Source organism: Zea mays, chromosome 8 (genome assembly GCF_902167145.1).
Source record: "Zea mays cultivar B73 chromosome 8, Zm-B73-REFERENCE-NAM-5.0, whole genome shotgun sequence".
Taxonomy (NCBI): Eukaryota; Viridiplantae; Streptophyta; class Magnoliopsida; order Poales; family Poaceae; genus Zea; species Zea mays.
In genome coordinates, this window is record NC_050103.1 from 18837543 (window position 1) to 18856515 (window position 18973).

The 18973-nt window shown below is 42.7% G+C and overlaps 2 protein-coding genes across 2 annotated transcripts; both read right to left on the minus strand.

Annotated features, from left to right (window-relative positions):
- Positions 1–13099: 13099 nt before the first annotated feature.
- LOC103636793 (actin-7) lies at positions 13100–14165 on the minus strand. The gene is made up of 3 exons (XM_008659114.2): positions 14109–14165; positions 13286–13990; positions 13100–13191 (listed from the first exon to the last, which is right to left on the minus strand). Exons 1-3 carry the CDS (start codon positions 14163–14165, stop codon positions 13126–13128), a joined length of 828 nt encoding a protein of 275 aa, XP_008657336.1. The 3' UTR covers positions 13100–13125.
- Positions 14166–14197: 32 nt separating this feature from the next.
- Positions 14198–15767, minus strand: LOC103636794 (SH3 domain-containing protein 3). Its single transcript, XM_008659115.2, has 5 exons — positions 15576–15767; positions 15418–15480; positions 15245–15334; positions 14985–15155; positions 14198–14218 (listed from the first exon to the last, which is right to left on the minus strand). The coding sequence occupies exons 1-5, from the start codon at positions 15684–15686 to the stop codon at positions 14198–14200; spliced, it is 456 nt and encodes a 151-aa protein (XP_008657337.2). The 5' UTR covers positions 15687–15767.
- Positions 15768–18973: the final 3206 nt, after the last annotated feature.

The window sequence follows — 18973 nt, forward strand, 5'->3', positions numbered from 1 at the left end:
TAATTTAGGCTTGCTTTTAGCTCCAACCAGTAACTAGTTAAACCTATCAAAACAGGCTCCTAGCGTAGATGCGAAGAACTTATTTTTCGAGTTCAGAAAATACTAAAGACATATCTCCTCGACTCATGAATTTTGGTTGGATCTAAGGGCTATTTGTTAACTAGCTAAAAGTTCATCTAAATTAGCTCTATTACATCTAAATAGGAGATCTAATAGATAAACTATTTTTCAGTTAAGTCTTTAGCTAATTTTTAGTCAGTTAACTAGTTAATTACAGCTAATTAGTCTACCTACTAACTGGCCATGTATATATCTAGCTGGTCATGTCAACGACAACCTAATTTCATGCTCAGAAAATTTTGAGACGCTTCCAAGTTCCAAGAGGGAGTCTAGACTAGTTCCACCCAGTACGGCTTGGGGACAGTGTGAATTGTGTGACAAACCGACGAGACGGAAAGGCATAGAATAATGCTCGGACGGACCTGTTGTCCTGTTCGGATCCTCCCTGGATTTGGATCGCGGTCCAATGCAGAAGCACAAGGCCGGGGCGCCCGGGCAACTCGCGTCGCGCCGCGCCGCGTGCCGCTCGGCGCTCGTACACGGCTGGATCCGATGCGAGGGAGCCCTTCGGGGGCGAGGAGGCTTTAGTCGCCGGGCGCCCGCGGGGCGCGGGCACGCGGCCCTTTCCTTGCTGCTGCTGCGTCGGGTCCCCGTCCCCGTCGTGGAGGCGGGAGAATCCATGAAATAGCACTTGTTTGAGACGGCGTTAGCATCCGATTTCAAGTAATTTATAGAATAGCACTTGTTTTACCAAATTAATTCAGAAAACAACACTCTATCTATATTTTGCATTCTTTTATTGCTTACCTCACATACAAGTGGACCAAATTACCCATATTTATCACAACCTTCTTTTTTATCTCTTATGTCCATAAGAACAACATAAATAAATAAAATATATGACCTCTATTTTTATAGTGTTAAACATACAAATAGACACGCCATAGACTTCTTTGTTCATAAAACATATGTGTCTATTTGTATGTTTAACACTATAAAAATAGAGGTCATATATTTTATTTATTTATGTTGTTCTTATGGACATAAGAGATAAAAAAGAAGGTTGCGATAAATAGGGGTAATTTGGTCCATTTGTATGTGAGGTAAGCAATAAAAGAATGCAAAATATAGATAGAGTGTTGTTTTCTGAATTAATTTGGTAAAACAAGTGCTATTCTATGAATTACTTGAAATCGGATGCTATTTCGTGAACGCCGTCTCAAACAAGTGCTATTTCATGGATTCTCCCTCGTGGAGCCCGAATTTTTTGTTTTTTAGTCTCTTTTGTGACACAAATTTACGTTTGGACCCCCAGAAATTTTATTTGCACGTTTGGACCTAATGCTCGGCGCCATAGGCTGTGGCGCCGAGGTAACACAGCTCGGCGCCATAGCCTATGGCGCCGAGCTGTGACGTGGCCATGGCGGGCAGGGATGACGTGGATGTACGCGTGGCGCCTAGCTCGGCGCCACAGATCTTGGCGCCGAGCTAGGACTTAAGCGTCCTGGCCGTTTCTTCTTCATTCCACTCTCGCTCCCGTCGTTTTCGTTCTTCTTCGCCATAGCCGAGCGACCGCGCCGCCGGTCCATCGCCGCGCCGCCCGCCCCGCCCGCCGAGCGCGCCAGGCCCCGCCCGCCCGCCGAGCGCGCCGGTCCATCGCCCCGGCCGCCGCGCCACCGCCCTGGCCCGGCCACCGGCCGCCGCGCCAGCTCCCGCCACCGGCCGCCGCTCCAGCTCCCGCCCCGGCCGGAGGTAAATGATTGGTGATTTCTGTCTAGTTAAGTTGGAATGAAAAAATGTGCATTTGATCCTAGTGTTACAAAAGTCGAACTTCGATGAGGTGTTATATTGCATTATGCTGGATTACTGGTCAACTAGAGCATTCTTAATAGAGCTGAAATTCTATGCTGGTATGTGATGGTTGGTCTCTTTCAAACTCTAATTGACTCCTTTCCTTTGAGTTCAATGCAAATCTGGTCTGAGCAGATTTGGTACCTGACCATGATTTGCAGTCCCATGTATTGAAGTTTAATCCAAAAGAGTTAGTAAATTGTTAGGTATTGTTAGGTATTTACTTAGTTAGTAAATTGTTAGCTATTGTTAGGTATTAGTTAGTAAATTGTTAGCTATTGTTAGGTATTTTTTTATTGTTTAGTAAATAGTTAGATATTTTCTTGTTAGTGTTTATTAAAATAGTTAGCTAGTTTCTTGCTTAGCATATTATTAGTGTTTAGTAAATTCTTAGTGATTATATAGTTAGCATTTTGTTTAGCGCATTTATATTACATGTTTTTGTTGGCAACCATCGTGTTGTCGTTTATTTGCAGGTTCTATAAACATCACTTTACAGGGGAGGTGCTGCCAAATTTTTTTATTGACAATAGTTTTTTTTTGTACATAGGTGTTCGTCCGACTTGACCTTCTCCACCGTTAGCTGGACTCGTACGCGATCTCAGGTATACATTGTTTTCGTACATTATTTATAGATTATGTAATTTCGTATGATGTGTTCATTTAATATTTACTATATAGTTATTAGTTTATATATATTTATTACTTAGTAAGTTTTTAGGCTTAAGTATATAGCCATTATTGAGTTAGTAATCCATTTTTGCAATAGATGGACAGCCTAGTAACACTATACCATGGAGGAAGGGTGGAGATAGATGCTTATGGGAATGTTACTTTTGATGGTATGAAGATCGTGACCATGTTGTTCGATGAAAGACCATCTTTTGACAAGCTTTTCGCTCGAGCTTGTGAGGAGATTAGTTGCGACATAAACGACCCTAGAATATCAATTCAGAGTTTGTTGTCCCATATTACATATGGAACAGTTGTCCGACGATTGATCTCCATTACCTCAGAAGATGACTGGGTGATATATTTAAGAATTGTGAAGACGATGGTTCCACCATGTTTGGATGTGGTTGTTCAAAAGTTACCTGTTAGTCATTGCGATGGTCCAGTCAGGTTGTCTCCACAAATGCCAAATGCATCTCGTATTGAAGCTATGAGCAACTATGAAACTAAGAACCCAATATACAAAACGAATCAGTTGGACATCATACCTTATTCTACGAAGTGAACCAACTCAAATCTTTGAATCCAACAAATTTTGACGAAGTTTGGAAATGGGATGAAATGAGCTGCTCTCGGCCAGCCGCGCGGGCGTTTTTATAGGAATTCGTAGCTCGGCGCCGAGATCTGTGGCGCCGAGCTACAAGGCCGCGCCGGCACCACGTCAGCGCTAGGACTGGGCAAAAAACCCGTTACCCGCTACCCGAACCCGAAATACCCGAACCCGAACCCGTAATGTCGGGTACCCGAAATTTGTTTGGGAAATTCGGGTACTAACTTGTGAAACCCGAAATTATTCTGGGTAATTCGGGTAGCACCTACCGGTACCCGAACAACCCATACCCGAAATTTACAACGGCTGCCCGCGGCCATCACAATCACACGAAACACAACGGCTGGCAACGGCCCAGGCCCACCTAGGCAAAGATGCAAACCCTAGCGGCTAGCGTTGCGCACACAGCCGCACACCGCACAGGCACTAGCACAGGCGCACAGCGGCGCCACGCGCGACATCTCCAGGGCCCAGGCCTAGCACTGCCAAGGGAAGAAGACACCAGCTCCCTTGCAAATGGCGATTCCGTGTGTTCAAGCGGGACGATGCCTGCTTCAAGGCAACGTCGTCTAGCGAAGGAAATTGCCTCGTCCAGTACCTCCTCTCCATGCTTCCTCAGTGACGCTCACGCAATCACGCTCCATCTCATCTCCACTCCACTTCTCTGCCGGCGTCGCGACATCTCCATGCGGCAGCCAATCCTCCAACGTCTAGGTCCAGCCGAGCCAGGCAGCCAGGCCGCAGCCGTACCCGTACAGCGGTACAGGGCTCGCATCGCAGGGATCCTGGGACGCCACACCATCCTGCTCCTGCCATCCAGGTTACTTCGGGAGTACCCGATACCCGAACCCGAAGTATCGGGTACCCGAACTGTCGGGTACTATAATACCCACTGTAAATTCGGGTAACACTTTCTAAAACCCGAAATTTTAATTACCCGGATTACCCGACCCGAAATTTTCGGGTAACCCGAACGCCCAGGCCTAAGCGCCAGGTCAGCCCTAGGCGCAAGTAGCCGTTGCTGCCACGTCACAGCTCGGCGCCATAGGCTGTGGCGTCGAGCTGTGTTACCTCGGCGCCACAACCTATGGCGCCGAGCATCGGGTCCAAACGTGCAAATAAAATTTCTGGGGGTCCAAACGTAAATTTGTGTCACAAAAGGGACTAAAAAACAAAAAATTCGGTCGTGGAGCGCATGAATTGCGTTGTCGTTGGCGCAGAGGCGCCGTGAAGCATGACGGGACGGACTGACGGACGTGAGTCGTGTTTGAGCAAGAGTAGTGATGGCAATGGGTACCCGAAACTCGATGGGTAAAAATTCTATTAGAGCACGAGTATAGCAGATTTTAATACCCATGGGTATTTTATTGGGTCATTTGTTATGTCCATCGGGTACGGTGGGCATGTTTATGTTCTCTGTTGCCCCGTACCCGCTACCCGATGGGGAACCCGTTAATATATGACACGTGGGTCCGGATTTATATGTCTCACATAAAATGAATGTTATGTTTTGTCCACAGTTTTGTAGAATCAATGTTATGTTTTGTGTGATTTGAAGGCATGATATTGCCATTTAATGTTGAATATTGTTGAACATGTGATAAAATTATGTTGGGTTCGATACATTTGTTATGCCGGTACTTATTTTTGAGATTCAAATGATTATGTCTATCATAATATTAATAGGTATGGGTAACCGATGGGTACCCGCTACCCATGGTAGGTATGAGTATGGCGTAATTTTGTACCTATGATGGGTAGTGGGTATGAGTATGGGTCAATTTTTTTCTAGTGGGTATGGGTATGGATTCGTGTGCCCGCTGGGTACCTTACCCACTGCCATCCCTAAGCAAGCGTCGACGCGTCGTGGATGGAATCGGCTCCGTTGGACAAGCCGGTCGTGCTGCCGACCGATTGTCGTTCACGGTCCGATTCCATCGGTCACACTTTCGGTTTTTTCTTTCTTCACGTAGATTGATAGCAAAACGAATAACCCCTCAAAGGATCGTCCGTTTTCTACCGAATAAATGTATGAAATAATTTCTAACCGGTTTGCTTCTTTAATTTATATAAGTTTTGATTATATGGAACGATTGTAGATTTATTCCTGTACAAACGGATGTACATCGTTCGTTTTCTCCAAAATGGAGGCAATAAACAATTCCTAGCCAATTTACTTCTCTAATTTGTTTTTATCACCTAAAATAATTCCGGATTCATTCCTAGACAACCGAAAGCGCCCTAAATAATGTGGGTTTGAAACCATAGGTCGTTTTAGAATTTTTTTTATATGTAAATTTTGTTATGTATATAGACAAACGATATATCTAGGAACTCAAGGAAAAAATATCTAACAAAATAAAACGGTCTATAACTCAGTCTCAGATCTGAACGACTATATAAGATTAAAAAAATTAGAAGAATCCGTGTGTTCTTTTGCCCAAGTGAATAAAGTCAAATAGCTGGTCACCGTAGTATTAATTGTTAGTATACCTCCAACAACTCATTATTTTAAACTTCACTATGCAAACAATGTCTTTACATTGCAAATATCATATTTTACTTTGTTTGTTGCGAACAACCTTACAAAGTCAAAACTAGTAGTTTGGCAAGTTGAAAGGGAGTTGTTTTGGTGATTAGATAATCAACACATTACAACGGACTAAGAACTCATCATATGAGCATGCAGCGCCGGTCCTATGATTTTGAGGGCCTCATGCGAATTCATCGCGATGGGCCCTCTAAACTATATAAAAAAATCTATGATACATATATATATATATATATACGCTAATTTTACTTGCACACAAAAACAAATACATTGATATATTTAATTTAACATATAAAATAATTATTAAGGAATAAAGTCGTTAGCTTGGTATAGTTACATGATCAAATTCACCCATCATTTCAATTGTGCCCAAAAAGTTACCATTGTTAGCTTGGTATAGTTTCTCATTTCTCCCTCGAAAAGTCAAATTATGTTTAGCAAGAAACTTGATAGCAGAAACAATTCTTAATAAAACTTGTCTCCAACGCTCTCTCTCCTTTGAAATTTCCCACTGCAAATCATCGTCGATTGATTTATTTTTGCTCAACCTCAACCTAGGTTCATTCCAAGTATTCATGTTTGTCAGATGCTCAACACAACTATCATGTTCTTTGCGTCTCGTACTGAGACGCTGCCAGTCCCTCACTCCATCATATGCTAACAAAGACTTGCTTTTGTTTGACTTGAACAACTTGCAACAAAAACAATAAACTTTGTTCACGTGTTTAGAGAGTAAACCAACTACTTTCTATCAACGGACTCACCATTACTTAAATTTCTAGAGTAGTAAGCATATGAAAAATGTCTACCGATGGAATCCTTAGGAAAAACCAGATTCAACCCTCTTATCGGGCCCTTTTCAATTAAGATATCCCTTTTGTTGTTGTCTAGATTATCCCATATTCTAGGATCAAAGATAGATAAACCAGAAGCATCTTGTTCATCATCATTTGAATTTTCATGATTAGATGAGGGCTGTAAATTTTCCCGCATCATATTATCCTCAACCGCATCAATTGCTGCAATTAAATTTTCTTCCATCGAACCATCTTCATTGACCTCATCTTCTGTATTTAAATTATGATCATGTTCCTCATTATGATCAGATTCCCGCCCTTCAACTTCGTTGACATCTACATTACTTGAAACGACAAATAACTTATCTAAAGCACCCTTTTGCGATTCAACCAATTGATCTTCATGTTTTCGCTTTTTTCTTTTCTGATAACCTGATTATGATTTCTTGGGCAACATCTAAGACCTAATCAGAAAAACATGTAATTAAATTTTTTAAGAATATATATCATACTATCATGTATGATCATGTGTACTGAAATTAATTTTTTAAATATCTAAGACACTAAATAACATGAAGCGGTGTAGGTTAACACTTAGTAAGTAATGCACCAAATATCACCTGTGCGATGCCGCGGTGGAAGACTCAAACTCAAACGCCCAGGCGGTCGGCGGCTGCGTGACTGCGTCCTGAGTCCTGACTTCTGCGTTCGCCCTTCGCCGTTCCCGTTCGCCGATCGACGATCGCCCTGAATCTGAATGCCCTGCAGGCTGGCAGGCTGCAGCCACTCGCTTGTCGACGACGGCGTCTCGACGACTCGGCGATCGGCGTGTGCTGGTGTGCGGCGACAGCGACGCAACGACATCTTCACGTCTCGGCGTCTGGCCGTCTGCAACTGCGCGTTGGGTCTGGCGGCCTGGCACTTGGGCTTCCGTGGTAGAAGTGGATTAGTGGAACGTGGCACGTGGGCAACCGGTGGCCTGGCAGGGCACTTGGGCTTCCGTGGTGGAAGTGGATTAGTGGAACGTGGGCAACCGGCAAGCCGAGTAACAGACTATTCATTATCCAGTAAATATTGGGCCCTTTTTTTGGGCCCCAGGCGAGCGCATCTCGTGCATGGGCATAGGGCCGGCGCTGTGAGCATGAGCACAGGTGTTTGAAAGGCAAATTGAGAAATATAAGACAAATGCATTTTGGAGCATATTCCAAATCATATTGTATCGAAGAGACAAAGATACGATTCTAGCATTTAGTAAACTGTTTTAGTTGTTAACTATGTTCATCAAAGTGATAGAGAACATCTCAAGTTGAACCAATTTGAAGAAATGGAGTTTGGCTAAGTTTGGTCAAACCTGTGCTAGTCTGAGGAGCACCGAACTGTCCGGTGCCCAGACTGTTCAGCTCGAGAACAAGTTGCTCTTTGGAATTTGCAAAACACCACAACTATAAATTATTGGACTGTCCGGTATGCCAACCACATGCCTCAGGCAACGGTCGGGCGCGCGATCGACGCTGGCCACGCCAGCTCGGCAACGGTTACCAGGCTGCACCGGACCGCCTGGTACGCCACCGGACTATCCAGTGTGCCAAGTGGCCAACGGTCGGCTTCACCAGAGAAGGATACGAATAAGCTATTGTGCAATGTTCGGTGTATACCGGATAGTCTGGTGCACCCGCGGACAGAAGGCAACTAGTGCCTTCCAAATGAAGATCAAACAACTCCTTTATCTCTTGGGGCTATACAAGGACCCCCTAAGTGAATGGAGGTGTTACCTAAGCACTCTTTGAGCACACTACAACTTTAAATCCTTACGACCACGCTATTGTTTTGCAAGAGAGATTTGAGAGCGTTGTTAAGCTGTAACTCTGTCGTTGTGTTTCGTGTGCTCTCTCTTTTCACTTGTATACGTGTTGTTGATGCATTGTGCCCTTGTGTGCGTTTCTACTCACATCCTTACTCTGGTTTTGATTGTAAATATTTGTGTAAGACGTAAGAGACTCCAATTTGTGGAGATTTCTCACCACGGGATTTTGGTATAAGGAAGATATTTGTGCTACTCAAGTTTGATCTTTGTATCATTTGAGAGGGGTTGAGTGCAACACTTGACCAAAGGAGGTCACCGTAACGTGGAGTAGGCATTGGCCGAACCACGGTAAATATCGTTGTGTCACTTGTCCATTTACTTATTGCGATTATTGTCTTCTTAAGTTCTTTACTCTCTTGCAATATTGCTCCGAAGTTTAATACTTATCTTAAAAGAGCAATCAAGAGAAGAGTCATCTCTCCATCTCTCTACTCATCCTAACTTGGTTTTAGTTGTCACTAACACTTATTATAAACCAGGTTTGTGTTGTTTAGATTTAAATTTGCAGGATCACCTATTCACCCTCTCTAGGTGCTCTCACAAGTACGTCCGAACACAACTTTTTTCCTACTCTATACAGATTATACTCCCTTGGAGGTTGGAGCAGCATGACTAAGGGGATGCTTGATGAACTAGGAACAATTACTAGTAGCGTTAAAATTTAGTCAAGCAGATAGTTAAGGTTGGCTAGCTAGCTAGCTACTAGCAAGTTACAAACTTAGCTATCAATTAGTCTACCTATTAGGTCACCTTAAGTTTGATCAAAGTTTTAGAGAAAGTTATAAAGATTTACTACATCAAATAATTATACTAAATATAATGATATTTAGTTGGTAATCATTAAACAAGTGTTACATTGTCTCGTTCTTGTGACAAAAGCACATGTTTTGTTTCCTTGCCATTTACGCTTGATTAAATTATCCTTAGTTAACGCAACACCTCCCCTAAGATACCACAAGAAAATCTTAACCTGAAGAGAAGCTTTTAATTTCCATGGTCACTTATTAGAATTCAGTATTAGAGTTTATACCATTTCATAGTTACTTTGTGTACTCCTTTTCCAGGTTTCCAATTTATTTACCTCTGCATGCTTTTGTCCTTCTGCATGGCCTATGAATCAATCTTTCGTCATAGTTTTGTTCACTCCTAGGTCATTTAAGTGGCTTATGTGAGAATATGGGTCCAAGACAAACCTACGAGATGTCTAATGACCTACATAAATATTTTGGGGATGTTTGGTTCCAATGACTAAAGATTAATATATATGTATTAGATACATTGGATGTTTGAATGTCAATTACGAGTATTAAATTCATTTTAATTACTACCTCCATTCTCGTATATTTGTCACCCGCTAGTTCATTTTTGAACTAAAACGTGACAAATAAAAAAAGAACGGAGTGAGTACAAAACTAATTACACAGTTCAAGACTAAACAGTGAGACAAATATATTAAGTATAATTAATCTATAATTAGCAAATGGCCACGGTAACATAATTAGATGGAATAGGTTCATCTTATCGTTTAGTCGTCATATTTATAATTAGTGTTATAATTAAACTATATTTAATATTTTTAACTAGTATATAAATATTTGATGTGAGAGAGAGGTCATTTAACTCTCTCTGTGACCTTTCTCCTTACACATTATTGACATTGGCTCCTTGTTACCAACACTAGCGGTGAAATAATTGCTTCTTATCATCACATCTCACTTTCTAGTCTTTCATTGGCATGGGATGCCCTTGGTTAGTGATAAATTTGCTCCTTTGGGTACCATTAGGCATCCTTTGAGGTTTTGGAAGAGAAAAATTAAAATACTCAAAATGACACTTCGGTTTGAGAATTTTCATCACACATTCGTATTAGGTGAAACACGAAATGACACTTCTTATCGTTGCTAGTTGAGCTCTAACTGGCTTGCCTTCTGTTAGAAACTTTTTGCCATATCCTTGTTAGTGAAACTAGACAACACATGGAACTATAGTGGATCAACCAATGAGGTTAAAACTTTGTTAAAACTTTGCAACATAACTATGTGATGAAAATTGAAATATATAAAAAACTAAAGGTTTGTTTGGTTGCACTAGTGCGGTTCAATGGTTAATTAGAGTGGATTATGCTATCTCCAGCAACCTCCCTATTCTAACCCTATCCCACTCCATATTTCAAATTCTGTTGTGTAAACTATGCAAAAACAGTATTTTTGTGCACCCATATACATGCTCCGTTAGAGATGGCCTTCTACTTCCTCTGTCTTACAATAGAGTTCATTTTATCACTTGATTTTTATGTCTATATTCAAATAAATGATAATAAATCTAAACACATACACAAAAACACATGAATCCAATAAAAGGCTAAAACAAAATTTAATTTGAAACAAAGGGAGTAGATGGGAGTAATTTTCGTTGCACTCTAAATGATAATAAATCTAAACACATACACAAAAACACATGAATCCAATAGAAGGCTAAAAGAAATTTTCATTTGGAAGAGAGGGAGTAGACGTGAATAATTTACGTTGCTATCTAAAAAAACATAAAGAATCAAATTCTTTAGGACTGGTGAGGGAGTAAACTTGGGGCCTGTTTGGTTCAGCTTTTTTCTAACCAGCTTTTTTAAAATCCGGCTGTGAGGAGAATCTGGCTATGAGGAGAATCTGAGTATCATTACGATTATGTGTGGAGAAAGATAAAATTGTTCATAGGGCTCAGGATCTAGGAAGTGACGAATTCCTACTATTACAACGACTCAACCGATTATGTGTTTATGTTGATTTTGGATGGTTTTTGTCCCAACGAATTTTGTAGAAGCTGGCTGAAAAGCTAAGCGTTTGGCAGTCCGCAACAGCTTTTGGTAGCCAGAAGCTGCCAGAAGCCGAAACAAACAGGGCCTTGATTGGCTGGACTTCAATTTATATATGTGGACTAGATGAATGCCCGTGCGTTGCAACGGGAACATATAATATCATGGTAATTTATGTTCATCTAGACAGTGTTAGGTAATATATGAAAACAAACAATATATATTATCTTCGATCTTAATATCTTATAGGTATGTGCCCGTATATTGCAACGAGACATAAATTTATATAAATTGACGAGCTCTAATGGCTAAGAGCCCTAGTGACAGGCGACGTGAGCGCAATGGTAATGGGGAACCCTCATGGGGATCAATGGTTATGAGGGATCAATGGTAATGGAGAATCTAACAAATTATTGTGTGAGAAAAATGATGAACCACTTCATTCCTCAAACCGAACACAACATAAATTAGGACGTCACATATCCATCTAACTCCAAATATGGTGCTACACCAATAACGTCGCCAACATACTGATCACGTGGTTCGGCGGATCAGAACCCAACAAACAGCGTGTGTCATCACCACATAAATCCTCCTCGTCGACCAAATCGGGGTTCTCCCTAACTCAGATCCAAGCCTACCAGTTCAAGCGCATCCTAAAAACCCCTCGAAGGAGATAATAAAGAACCTAAAGCAGACGGTATCCTACTGCAAGGGTGGTCTTAAGAATCCAAAAGAGGTTGCTCAGAAGAGATAGATGTATCCCAACCTCTATTGCTCTCGCGTAAAGCCTTTTTTTACGCGACAGGAAAAAAGTGACTACGAATTCCCCTTTTTGTTTGCGAATCCCTGTTTGTATCCTTTGAGCGCACGCCCATAAGTAGCGATCAAGGAAATCGATCAAACGATCCCAATACCGTGAAAGAGAAACTTCCCAGATCCAGGGAAGCTTATCATAAAGGGCTTCAACAAGGGGTATACACGGCGACCCATGTACAACAAGGAACCAGGAAGCGCAAGGGAGATGGATGGAAAAGAAATTCGGAGCCAGGAACGAACCAGTGGGCACAGGTGGACATGGTTCCCGGTATTACCTCGCTCAATCACAAAAAGCTTCTTGGTTACCTCCTTACCCATATCTGATATGCTTCCAGCTTTCATATCTCCGTTTATGAGTGGATTATTGGTGCTGCCTTGTCAAGAATGATAGAGCTGCAACATAACCTTTACACAGTTGATTGGAAATTCTTTGTAAGCAGTAATTCAACTATATAAGTACAAGACTATTACGATCTGGATGTTTCCTTAGTTGAGTGTGCCAAATTCATGTAAGCATGCCAATCTTCTTTTGGCCAACTCTGAAACTCGCATGGTACTCGAATTAAATCCAAGACATTATAATTAAACGAAGTTTGTTCCAACAGTATCTAAATCATTTGAAGGATAAACAATTTATTATTTATCCCTGTACAAACGATAATATCTGTTTCATGAAAGGAATAGAACAAACAGCTCCAAGTAGAAATCATCAACACGCACGCCACGCTGGGGCACTGGCCACCAAATGTGAAACCTGTTCCACGTACTGGAGTGCAGAAACGGACCCAGATCTCACAAAGACACAAACTGCCCGGGCGACAACCGACACCCTTGCGTTGTGTAAAAACCCAGACCAACTGCACACATCAGGAACATCCTAATATGGCACTGTTGTTGGGGAAAGAAAACTAAACTGACCTGAGGATCTATACTGTTGAAGTACTGCACATGTTTCTTCATGCAGTACATCAATCGACTTTACCAACTGCTCTTCAATATCCAGAAAGAATGAACAATGCTAGAGAGACCACGGGACAAACTTGCATCCCAACTAACTGAAAATACAAGCAACAAATATACTGCTCCTGAAATTCAGAAGCACTTCATGTGGACGATGCCCGGACCAGATTCGTCATACTCTTCCTTGGAGATCCACATCTACAACACAATAACAAGACTAAGTCAAATTTCAAATACAATAGATTGCAGAGCAAGCAGAAACGTCTCATTTAGATTTTGAGAGGGTAACAACCTGCTGAAAGGTACTGAGGGAGGCCAGAATGGAACCACCAATCCAAACACTGTACTTCCTCTCCGGCGGAGCAACCACCTTCACCTTCATGCTGCTAGGGGCATGTGCAGTAATCTCCTTGCTCATGCGGTCACCAATACCAGAGAACATAGTGGAACCACCACTGAGGACAACATTACCGTACAGATCCTTTCTGATATCGACGTCACACTTCATGATGGAGTTGTCCGTGGCTTCATGGATGCCATCAGATTCCATGCCAATGAAGGATGGCTGGAATAGAACCTCAGGGCACCTAAACCTTTCTGCACTGATTGTGATAACCTGACCATCGGGCAGCTCGTAGCTCTTCTCAACACTGGAGCTGGTCCTGGCAGTCTCCAGCTCCTGTTCGTAATCAAGGGCAACACAGGCAAGTTTTTCCTTGATGTCCCTGACAATTTCTCGCTCGACAGTCGTAGTGAAGGAGTAACCCCTCTCAGTAAGGATCTTCATCAGGTTGTCGGTAAGGTCATGACCAGCAAGGGCCAATCGAAGAATAGCATGAGGAAGCGTGTACCCTTCGTAGATAGGGACGGTGTGGCTCACACCATCACCAGAGTCGAGCACAATACCCGCAGAAAGATTCCTGTCACTCACTACACAGTTATTCGAATAAATGCTAGGAAATACAGCTCTCGGTGTGTCGTCACCAGCGAAACCCGCCTGTGTTTGGCATCAAGATCCCATCAGTTTATTAAATCAGAAATGCATAAACTGGCAAAAGGAAACTGAAACACATGTATGGTAGCTAAAGGATTGACAACAGGACAGGAGAACCAACCTTGACCATTTCGGTGCCATTTTCACACACAAGGGGCTGGACATCCTCTTCAGCCATTTCTCAAAGTGTTCTGCAGCAGAATGCTATATTCAGAATGTATTTGAATGTATCTGTGGCAGTGTTAATCGTTAAAATGTCCATGGAGTCAGGTAAACCCCATAAAAAAGTATTATGACACCAAATCGCAACATGCCGGTCATCAGCCAAAACTAATGTGCACAAGTGTTCATGATTAAGAAACTGAACTTGGCTTTGTGTTAAAAAAACTGATACTTGACTCATGCGAGTATAAGCTTTCAAGCAATTCGCAGAGACAACCAGACTTTGGTGCTAGCTGATAATACAAATTATTCATTATCTTGATACTTGATTGGCCGTAAATTTGTCTGCTACCATCAGACCATGCACGTTTCATTTTTTATGGCCAACAAACATATCACGTATATATACCCATTACATGAATCGTCTGAAACCATACTCCTATTTGGGTAGGAGGATTAGGGGGCAGTTTCATTGAGGAAAATGGTTAATTAGATGTTTGAGCCACATTTCGTCTGAATTATCAACAGAAACAACGTGATTTCACTGCTTGAAGTCATCTCCAGATCTTCACCGAGTGATCTGAGAGCAATTTCCCGGTTCCGCTACTCTGCTACGGATCAGCATAGCATGCAGCTCAACGCAAAGTACCTGCATGGCTTGAAATCACTCAGCCTTACTCTGGACCACAACCATGCAGTTCTTGCTACTCTAGTCTCATGCTTGCTGAACAGCTCTCCCAACCTCAAGGATCTCAGAATCATTGTGGGTCTTCCTATACAGCTGATGCCTTCCATTCTGTCCTGTTTCCTGTTAACCGCTCGTAAAACAGCTCACCATTGGTGTTGTGTTATCAGGAGCTCCGGCACCCGGGGAGCCCCGTGCACTTGGCTGCATTACTTCCACAGCTGATAGTGTTAAGAGCACACTGACCTGACGAACAACAACATAATCGCCAACAATTAAGCTCAGTTCCTTCTCCGTGGTTCCATTGAAATTATGCATTACCTGCAGCACAAAAAAACATTAGTACTGTACATATAAATAGAAACATGCCATATACTTGTTTCGTTTTACTGCCAGTTACTCAGCTTCACCTCAGCAAGGAAGTACTGGGCTTTCTCAGCACGCTTATGTGAAGATATGATAGGTGGTGCAGATTCTCTCCTTTGCTTTTCAGAGGACATCTACAGAGAAGAAATCGTAAAAAAAATGAACGCAAAAGAATTTTCACGAGTTATCATAACAAAGTGAAAAGTGAAAGCTCTACCTCTGCCTCAACGTCATCAAGTATAGCAGCTAATCTCAGATGGAATAACTTTTCTGCTTCCGCCTTCAACGAGATGAAAATTGCCAAGGATAAGAAATAAACGAACGTAACAAACGATGCAAAAAGAATAGCAATATATTATAAGTAGGCAATCTCACCGCGCCAACCAGCCGCTGAAGGGTCACCCGTTGTTGTTGAGACTCGACAGCTGCAAGCGCAGCTGCTGCTTCCTTTCCTAACACGGCCATGCTTGCTTTGTGCTCTATCATTCTAGCTTCTGATTGCTGAAGCTTTGTAGTGTGCTCAGCAATTGGAGCTTCTCTTACCCGTGCCTTTCTTCTAGCAATTTCAGTATACTATTGAACAAACAAGGGTCAGGGCAAATGGAAGTAGCAGTAATTGGAATTTGCTCACTTGCAGCAAAGGATTAAGCCGCTAGTACATACGAGGATCTCAGCTTCATGTCTCATCCTGCTATAGCGCTGTGCAAGACCACGAGCATCTTCCAGGGGACCACCTATAGCCATTGCTCTCAATGGGTCTATAGTCTGAAATCTCAACAAATGAAAGAAACTCAAAACGTATCTAAATGGGATCCAAATACCTCACACATAAGTGTGTTCTTATTTCTATCAGAACAGCATATATAATATATTTCAGAAGGCTTGGACTTAAACTTGCACTTATTTCAGAAAGCCCGGACTCAAACTTGCTCTAAAAAAAGCTATTCTAAACACACAAACAGAAAATTATGCATATGGTGATCAGTTCCAATATTCCATACACAAGCTACTGGTATTATATGAACCGCGAAGCAAAAGGTAAAGCAGAAACAGAATGATATGCTTGGTAACTTGGATTATTAGTATCAGAAAGTTACCGCTAAAGAGAGTATCAACATTTTGGTTTTCATGAGACTAAGACAGACTTGTGAAAATTTTACTCAAACAAAAAGGCTCCCAACACCTTGGATATTTTAGAGTGTCACCACGCCTCAGTTGTCAATGGGAACTTTCAATACAAATTCAGATCTAGAAATTTCAAGTAGTAAAGCTATGCAAAAAAATAATTCGCTTTAAATGCCCGAGATAATATTAATCTGCCTCAAAAAGTTATTCAAATCCATCCCAATCAGCAACTCGCTCCATGAGTGGTAACTGTACCCTTAAATATGCATTCCCCAATCCCCATAACACCTATATTTCCTGCCTGCGAACCAGACAACCAATCAAGAGCTTTCAAAAAACCCTTACACAAGAATTGCACAAGTAATCTCCAACTAAACATGCCTTATGTGGGAAAGTAACTCATAGATCAGTCAACACTTACCTGAGAAGATAAAATTATGTTGAAATCTTCATACTCTTTCTCAATATTTCTCAAAGCACCTCCGTATAGTGATGCTGCTTTTCTAAGGGCTTCGTCGCTTGCATTATTTTCGCTTCCATATCTATAGCAGTCCTCAGAAATAGATGCAGTTGTTTAACAAACTATTTCATAGATATTGAATTTGGAGACTTGCATACAGGTGTAGCAGCACACACTGCAAAAAGAAAAGACAAATAAACTGATTACATCTTATTTGAAATTCATGAGTTTTTAACTAAGCTAAAATAGCCTCTACAAAATATAGTGGTGATAACTATTGAAAGTAGTAGTGGTTCCTTCTCAAGATGGAGGGTGTATGATATGAATTTACCATCCTAGATAGCTGCAGACCCTGCAGTCACAAATGACTATTCTAGCTCAAAGTATCATAGTACACTAAGTTTTGGAGGGTAGATATCCTATTTCTAACCCTAACTAATGGCTCTACTATGTGAGAAAATGTAAAAAAACATAAAAAACTAACAATGTAACTTTCTTTTGCTCTGAGGAAATCTCAACCTGACAAAATTAACCAAGGATAACTGACAAGAGCCACATAAGCACATACCCACTTCAATATGTTTGTTTCCAATAGATACCAAACCTTCAGCTGCTCTAACTATGTCCTTCTGGAAATCCTGTTAGAGTGGATACATCACATAAATGTAACAACTGCCATCATGAACTCAGTAAAGGGTATACCGCAATCATAAAATATTCACTTCCTTGGAAAAAACACTTAGAAATGCACTGAATATACAAAGACTATGTTTGATGTATATTGAACAATGCAAATGCAACATCAGTTTTTGGCCAGGTGTTCACATCAATAGATTGGTCAAAAGGGCATCTATAATTCCCAGGAGTTCTGGGAGAAGAAGATAACCACGGACGGGTTTCTGTACCACCTGGCGAACGTCACCTTTTACACCGACTCGCTCCTGGAAGGCCACCCTTGCGAGGGCATCTGCAAGTTCCTGGTGATGAACGCGAGGGTCCTCAAGAGATCATATATACTCCCATGAACTGACTGAGTAACTGGACTGGACATGGTTAACTTCCATCACATAAACCAGAGAATCCAATCAAACAAAACACAACGGAGGTACTGTAGAAATCATAGGACACGCAGTAGGAGTACATGACTACATGTACGCTGGTAGCATTTGCTCGTTATGCTGGATAAATTTACAACATACCAGACCACCTATCCGAATCCCAGAGCCGAGGCGAGCATGACAAAAAACAGCAAAATCAACACGAAAAATGGAAGTCAACACCGACGGGAAGTTCGAGCGGGGATCTATCGAACCGGCTGTCTACAATGAATCGCTTCCTCGGATCGAATCGGTGGCAGATCAGGGGGGACACGGCTATACCTCGGCGTCGTTGATCTGCCCCATCCGCCTTGCTGCCCTCTTAATTGCGTCGAACCCCACGCGCCACCCAAAGTTCTGACCCTGCCCGTGTCGCCTTTTGGTGAGTTGTGGCTGCGGATGTGCGCCCCAGACATGGCCGAGACCACCACGTTGGCATGTGCCACGGCGGCGAGGAGGCCCGCGTGGTCCTCCAGTGACGCCTCCACCAGCCACGCGCCCTAGGCCTTGAAGGAGAGCAACATCTGGAACTTGTCGATGTCTAGGTCGATCTCCGCCCGCAGCAGGACCAGCGTCGGGTGCCCTTGCGCCAGGCTCGCCCGCACGAGCCGCCGCCCGATGTACCCAGTGCCGCCCACCACCAGCACTCGGCTCTTCTCCATGGCTCTGGCTCGCGAGAGGACGACTGATGGATTGGGACGATTGAGGGGGCGGCAGCAAATAAGAGCGCATCATCAGGGCAGCCCGAGGCGGATTGCGGAGGGCGGGCGGGGATTACGTCGTTCATGGTGGGGATCGTGGCTGGCGGGCGGGCGGATTGCGGAGGGTGGGCGGGGATCGCGGCGGGGATCGCGGCGGGCGGGCGTAGGGAGGCGAGGGCAGTCTACACTTTGCTCTTAATAGTTGTAGAGATTGGGTGGATCAAAGTGTAGACAAACAACGTGTAGCGTCTTCACTTCGCGCTCGCGATAGCCATCAAAATACGCTTTCTATGAGCCGCTCCCAAACTTCCCAAAGCCCGTAACGTAAAACCCGCCCTCTCTGAAGTGAGTACCTGACCTCGTCAGGCTGAGCGCAGCGGTAGCCGCGCG